General features: G+C 35.9%; 1 protein-coding gene across 1 annotated transcript; it reads right to left on the bottom strand.

The window, feature by feature from the left end:
• Positions 1–4,311: 4,311 nt before the first annotated feature.
• On the bottom strand, positions 4,312–6,730 carry LOC21396090 (pectinesterase/pectinesterase inhibitor). The gene is made up of 2 exons (XM_010103172.2): positions 5,679–6,730; positions 4,312–5,319 (listed from the first exon to the last, which is right to left on the bottom strand). The coding sequence occupies exons 1-2, from the start codon at positions 6,649–6,651 to the stop codon at positions 4,622–4,624; spliced, it is 1,671 nt and encodes a 556-aa protein (XP_010101474.1). The 5' UTR covers positions 6,652–6,730; the 3' UTR covers positions 4,312–4,621.
• Between the last annotated feature and the right edge of the window lie 976 nt (positions 6,731–7,706).

Here is a 7,706-nt window from a genome sequence, read left to right on the forward strand (position 1 = left end):
GTAATTTTTTAGTTTTTGTTCTTGAATTTGTAATTTTGGCTATGGATTTCTCTATGTTGAGCTAGATTATTATTCTAAGACTTGATATAACCTTGTTTGAACCACGTTTTGAATATTTTGTCAATTGTTAGTTTAAATTCCATCTTAATTTATTTATTTTTCTCTATGCTTAATGTTTCTAATTTATGTTGCCAATGAGTTAGATAATTTTAGATTGTGATTTTGATGCTCGAGAGAGATTGATTTCATAGTTTAGAATTGGGAAACACAGTCTAGGTTGTTGTGAGTTTGGGAGGAGATCGACACTTAGATAATCTCATTAAGAGTCTTGGATATTGTGAGACCGAGAGGTGATCAAGTCTTTGATTATCAACTAGGATTTCAGTTGTTGTGAGGCTGAGAGGCGATCGACAATTTATTTCTGATTTAAGGGCTAAACTTACTGAATGTGTAGGTAGATGGGTTAGATAGAGATATTTGACGAGAACATTTATGCATATTATCTCATTCGACACTCGAGAGAGGTAATGAGGTTACTTCTGAACCCTTGATTAATGAATTGAGTGGAATTGACTTGATAGGATGTACATATGAATGATAAGGTGAAGTAAAGTCCCTAGTACATTCATGCTTAGAAGTTTTCATATTTTATTTTAGTTTCGTATCTATATTTGTTCTACTTCTATCCTAATTTCATTTAGTTCAATTGCCTAGATAAAGTTGAGTTACAATAATTGTGATACTTAGCGGTAATTTAATACCCAATCTTTGTGGAGATGATACTTACTCACTCTTTAGTCTTTACTATCAAAACTTGACACCGTATGCTTGCGGGCGAACACCTCTTCATCCCCTTTTGAAGCTATTAGGAATAGACAAGGAAGACAATTTACGTTCATGTTTTGATGTTTTTAAATTTTTCCGCTTATGTGTCGGTTATTACTTTTGGGTTCAGTTTGCAATATGTTAAGAATTTTGTTTTTATTATGGCACTTTTGATTTTGGTCTAAATTTGTAATGAACTTTTGCTCTATTTTTATTTTAAGTTGGTATAATTTTGAAATATATAGTCCTATATGAAGGGGAATCAAGCAGGTATAGGGAAGGCTCCCCCAATAAAAAATCTCTGATTCTGCCTCTTTTTAAGCGGAGATGGAGACTAGAATAGGGATATTTTAGGGGCGGAAATGAGAATGGAAAACATCCTCCACCCCCCCCCCCCCTCTTTTTTTTTTTTTTTAATGAAAGGATATCAAAAATATCTTTGACATAAAAGTGTGAAATATACTCCAATCCGTAAAATATTATTTCTGATGTTATACCAACTTTTTATAGATTTAGGAGACATTTGGTTCATGGATTAGAATCATGAAATTAGAACCATTTTCGATTTACGTGTATTTTTTGTGAGAGAAAACATTGTAACGAACCACGAATCATGATTCAAATCGGGATACGAATCCCCCAACCAAACAACTCCTTAAAGTTTAAAACTTCTAAAAGCAACTTTTAGACGTTGAATAATCTAAAAATACAATATTGTAATTATTAAATAAAAAAATTAACACTTCAACTAATAATGATCAACCATCAAAGTTTGAGAGATAACTTGGCACTAAATGCGGCATATGTGTTGTGAAAATTGTAAGGGTGTAATATCACTTATAAGTAATAAAGTGATAAATAAAGTATTATTCCTACAAAAATTATATTAATTTTAATTAAGTAACGAAATTAGTTACCTCTAAAATTATTTGTATGACCGAATAAATGAGAATAGAAATAAAATAAATAAACATAATATAATAGAAATAAAATAAATAATTGAAACACTAGAGCATCTGATTTTACTATAGCTAATTCACTTTAATTCCCTAATTCTTATTATTTATATTTATTATTCAAATTGATAGTCAAAAATCTCTAATTTATTCAATGTTCTCTTCTGAGTTACACTAAAAATCTCCTCAATTATTAACCCACTATATTTTTATGTGAATTGCAACAATCAAGCAGTCATTAAGTTTCGTGAATTTTTATGTAACGACCATACAAACCATGTAAGTATATTTCTATCTCACATGCAATTTATGGCATTCAACACAATGAACTCGACATATAATTTCCCTTCTAATTCTATTATAATTAGCTGATCATCTAATCAGTAACTAATTAATTAAAAGCATTAAGAACAATGATGAACACTCAATCTTGAAAATAAAAATAAATAACTTGAATAAAAGAAATTAAACTATTATAGTAAGGCTCAGAGCTCTAGCAAAATAAAACAAATTAAGAGTTTCAATGGTCTCGTTCATTTTACCGATTCGAGTTTTCAGTTTTAGGTTTTTACAGTAAAAAACTCTCAGAAAATGTCACATCTAACTTTTTCTGCTACAGTGAAAAGCTCTCAAAAAATGTCACATCTAAACTCAAATTAAAAACTCGAATCTGCGAAGTGAACGATGCCAATATCTCAATTCACAAAAATACAGAGATAGAAAAATCAAAAAGAAAAACCATATAAAAGTGTCACCGATCTCTAAAATTGACTCTCTAATCTTCAATCTCCAATTATTCAGTCTTCAAAATATTTTCTCCCTTTCAAAATCTAAAACCTAGAAATAAAAATCCTAAATAAAATAAATCCTAAAGAAATACCCCAAATTCTCCAAAAATAAATTCCCAGATGTTTTCTCAATTAGCTCTCCAATAGGGCTCTGTCATTATGTTTGGGTAATCTTTGTTCAAGACTTTGTGCGCAGGGGTTCTCTTCTCCAATTGCGGCTTAAAAGGCTATTTAAATAGCCTCCAAATAACGTCAAAAGAAGCCACAGATGACAGATTTTATAGTCAAGCTATGGATCACCACCGGTACCCCTTACCATCGCACGTGGCAAATGCGGACAGTCATGTTGGCTAATGTCGCTACCATTCAACTCTTTTTGTGGGCCCCAATTTTCCGTACATCCCATACTTGTTAACCCTTTGCCTTCTTCCTCTCTGTCCTCCAATAGCCACCGCAGCCCCGTCATCTTCTAGGCCGTTGAAAGCGACTGGACACTGTCACTACCCAGCTGATAGCCTTCCTCACTGTGCATCATGCGCTCCAGTTCATTCGCGTGCATCATTTCTATCGGCCAGCCGCCCACGCTTTACTCTACCAAATTAAATGCTGCCACGTGTCCTCCTGCATCAGGTGCCCTAACATTTAATTCACTCCTTTTTTCTTTTTTCTTTTGTTTTTTGTTTTTTGTTTTTTTACTTCGTATGCATACATTAAAAGAACAACATAGAAAAACATATGAATACCTCAATATAAATTACAAAGATGTTGTAATAGCATGAACAAATGATTGTGGTTGTTAAGACTCTTCTCCACGTCCTCCAAACATTAAGCCCTTCTTCATGTTTCCACAAGAAGTCTTGATGAATGGAAGAACATGCCTCTTGATTGTTTTACGAAAGAGAACTAGAGAGAAACTTTTGAACAAACGACAAAAAACAATGAAGATAATATAAAAGAAAGATTTTAAGGAAAAGGAAAATGGTCTTAAATCTGAGATTAGAGGGCAGAGGAGTATGAAAACAGAAGAAAAGGATCTAATAGGAAAGAGCAAAAACGACAAGGTGACCAAAAACCATGGAAATTGAAAACCTCCAAAGTGAATGGTAAGAGAAGGCTTTGGAAAACAGGAGAAAGAATCCAGTTTCACTATAAAAAGTGGAATCTCCAGGTAAGTCAAAAAATAAGACATTAAAGAATTTTGTCACTCTTATAGAAAGATTGGAAGTGATTGTAGGTATAACTTTGTCACACATTAATCTTTCAAATTTGACTCCTTGTTAAGGTGTTGAGTTCAAATTGCCACATTCTAAAATTTAGGGAAAAAAAAAAAAAAAAAAAAAAATTATAAGGGTCTAAAATTCTGTCACTCCAAAAGTCCCGTAATTAAAAGGTCAACAAAATATGTTATCCCTTGGATGATATATCAGATTAACTTCGGTACCAAATTATGTAGCAAAATCAACAGTACCACCGGCGAGAAAAGATCACCGGAATAAGGAGAAAGGATAGAAATACTCTTTAAAAATACATGAGTCTGAATTTTTACCTTTTATTCTTGATTAATATCATTTTTAATGAAATAACTATATTAGTAAAAGGATATTAATAAAAACAAAAGTACAAATCTAGATCCATACACTCTTAAAGGTAAGTTCAACAATTTTCTACCAGAAAAAAAAAATCTATTAGAATTACCTATGAGATTATGTCACTCTTTTTTTTTTTTTTTTTAGTGTCGCCCAGCTGACATTGCTACTCAAATCGATTACCACTAGTAATCTACAGCATTTTGATTTTATTTTTGCTACTCAAACGTAGGAGTTAATTCAGTAAAGACCTGCCAAAAAGGCTCGCCTCATATGAGAGGTTACATCAGGAACACAAAAGTAACCGAAGGCAATACAGTTTTAAGCCAATGACTTATTTCATGGGCACACCTATTACAACTCCTACGAACCCAAAGATAAAGTAATCTTACATATAGAGACCCATAGGAAATGGCAATCATTATTATTATGAAAGACATACATATAAACTTTGAGCCTTTCCACATCACACGTACAGCCCCTCCGTGTAATCCACCCCAGTGGACTCTAACCAAGGACCGCCTTGTATCAGCTCCACCACTGTGAACTTTTGGGCCTCATCTGGGCTGGTAATTACATGATAACCGACCCACTTCACCCTCTTGCTAGTTCCAGCACCTGGGCCTCTATTTGCATACTCCCCATAGTATAACGTATTCAGTGCAAAATCCCCGTCCCACTCGAACCACCCAGCTGGATCAATAAGGTCACCAATGTAAGACTGCATAACAACAGTCCTGGAATACTCCTTCCACGGACGGCCCAAATACGACGGGAACGAGTCCTTAACGGGCTCAAGATCTGGGCTGGCAAAGATTTCGCAATTGTGGATCGAGGTCCCGGTGTTTTGGTTTGGGTCGGTTCGGCCTTGGGCCGTTACCATGTTTTTCTGGCCCGTCATGCCCTTTCGGGGAATAATTTTGCAGCGCTGGAGAACGACGGCGGCGTTTCCGAAGATGAAGTCGACAGTGCCGGTGACGGTGGAATCCCTGTAAAATTGGCGGTGTGAGTGAGTGTAGAGAGTGTCTTGGTAAGCGTCAATACGACACCGGTTTATGACGGACTTGTCGGCGCTGACTCGGAGCGCCACCGCTTGGTGCTTTTGTGGGCCCGCCGTGTTTTGGAACCACATATCTTGTGCTATGAATCCATCGCCATTAACAGCTGAACAGTTGGATTACGCAAATTATGATTTACATAAGGCAATCACCAAACTTTTTTTTCTCACAAAATAAGAACACACAAAAACCGTGACTAGATTGAAGGTAACGCATAATTTATAAGTGGAGCCCACGAAATGATTTTATCTGAACTATTATTGACGGAAAAGAAACTTGTGGACACATAACACTGAATATGTTTTTCATTCTTAACTTCTAGAGAATGCAATGAATATGTTTGTTTGAGTTAATGAGATCCGGTAACGTTTTCATGTTAATCTGGATCTAATAAGCTCCAGAGGGAACAAATAATAGTTAATAGAAAGAAAAAAAAAATCTAATTAAGATATATATATCATTTACCTACGGTTGCAGATTTGTAAGTAGTTGATCCGTCATCAACATTGAGACTAGCAGTGATTATAGTGTAATCCATGCCATCCCCAAGAAGCATCACATTCTTTTTGTTCTTTGCCAACTCAACATTCTCATAGTAAACCCCCGTCGTCACATAAATAACGAACCTTTTCTTGCTATTCTTGGGTACTGCAGCCACAGCTTCATTCACGGTTGTGTAGTCTCCGCTTCCGTCCTTTGCCACAACAATATCAGGCGTAATTTCCTTCTCCAAAGACCGCAAAAGCCTCCGATCTCCGGGGGTAACCCACGTCGGGAAATCCTTGGTCAATGGCTCAAGTGCTTCGCATTTCGACTGCGAGAACGAAACAAGAATGGCCAAGGAGGTTCTAGCCCCTGATATCAACTCATTTAGATGAGACTCCATCAAGTTCTTGGCATATGAACCGTCCTCTAGGCCATCTAAACAAGTCACGTGGTTACTGAGAATGCCACTAAGCCATGCATTCACGTCTTCACGTGAGTGAGTCGTCAGATTTTGAAGCAAAAGTGTTGATATGGAATCCAAAACCCTATCTTTGGAAAGGTCCATCAGCTCCGCACAGTCAAGGAGAGCCGCTCGATCCCTCGGACTAATGTTGATCCGACGGCTGACATTGTTTACCATCTCAAGAGCTAGTTGTATGCGAGGGTTGGTTTTTTCTAGGAAGGCTTTGAGTAGCTCATGATCAGCCATGGTTGAATATTCTTGTGCTGCTTCCGAGACCATGGCCAAACATGATTCTTTGTTGACCGATTGATCACAAATATTGTTGTGTAATGACGATTTTGGAGGACTAGGAAGCAAGATCGTTTTGGTAGAATATTGGATAGCAAAGAAACATATGCTTGTAAGAGCAGCAATGGAGATGAGAAGCAGAAAAAAACTCTTAGAGTAGGAAGGTTTGGAGGTTTCAAGAAAAGGCTGATTGATCGCCATGATTGACGGTGGCTGAGAGATTTCTGTATGGCAAAGTTGTGAAGTGTGTGACAAATGCTTAAACGAGACCAATTGGGACCAAAATAGGAGACATTAGTAGTGGTCCTACACTTAAGGTTGAGCCCGGATATATCAATTGGTGCGGGTAACTTTTTCTTTTTTTTTTCTGGAGAACATGTTTATCATTTAAAATATGTGTAAAATAATTGACTAAAATTTGGTAGATTAAGAATAATGTAATAAGAATGTGGAAATATAAATATTAATTATTGGAATATCATCACCAAAACAAATTCATAAAAACCCGGTGTGGGTTCCTTTTTTATGTGGTTAATTATATAATCATATAAACTAATCCCTTAAAACATAATTTGTTGTCTTACTTTTTCCGTTCTTTTTTGTTTCTGAAAGGTTGTCTTACTTTTTTTCTTTTTTTTGAAAGCCGTTGTTCTTTATTATTTTTGCTGTCTGGTTAGATGATTGATCGATTAGTAGGTAGCTGAATTGCTACGCATGACGTACACTACACGTGAGCTCAAGTTAACCAGAAACTAAATTTAAAATATCAGCGACCTCGACCTCGAGGTTGTGGTACAGTCCATGAAATACGGAGATATACGATGGAAATCACAAGGTAGTGAGATTCCATGTAACGCGATGGAGAATTTAATAGGAATGGGATATCGTTTAAAGGGGGTCGTGGTACTTTGTTCGAAGGGAGATTGTTAGAAGTACGAACAAAATCTCATATTGGCAACAATAGGAGCTAGGATGGATTTATAAGGAGTGGGTATTCCATTCATTAGGTTAATTTTTTGAGTTAGAACTCTAATTTCTTATGGTGGAACCCATGATTCTAACAAAATTTATAGGTTGAAAATTTATAGCCTTTCCTGAATGAACACTTTTCCAAGTTGATTTAAGTTTTAGCAACAAACGGCAATTTCTCAAGTGTCACGTTGAATAAATAGGAACCCCTAGTTAAGAAAGGAAATATCCCCCGGCGCGTTAGCGCCCAAAACACAAAGATGGTCACTCTTTTTAGGAACAAGACT

The sequence above is a fragment of the Morus notabilis genome, unplaced genomic scaffold (genome assembly GCF_000414095.1).
Source record: "Morus notabilis unplaced genomic scaffold, ASM41409v2 Scaffold637, whole genome shotgun sequence".
NCBI classification, from domain to species: domain Eukaryota; kingdom Viridiplantae; phylum Streptophyta; class Magnoliopsida; order Rosales; family Moraceae; genus Morus; species Morus notabilis.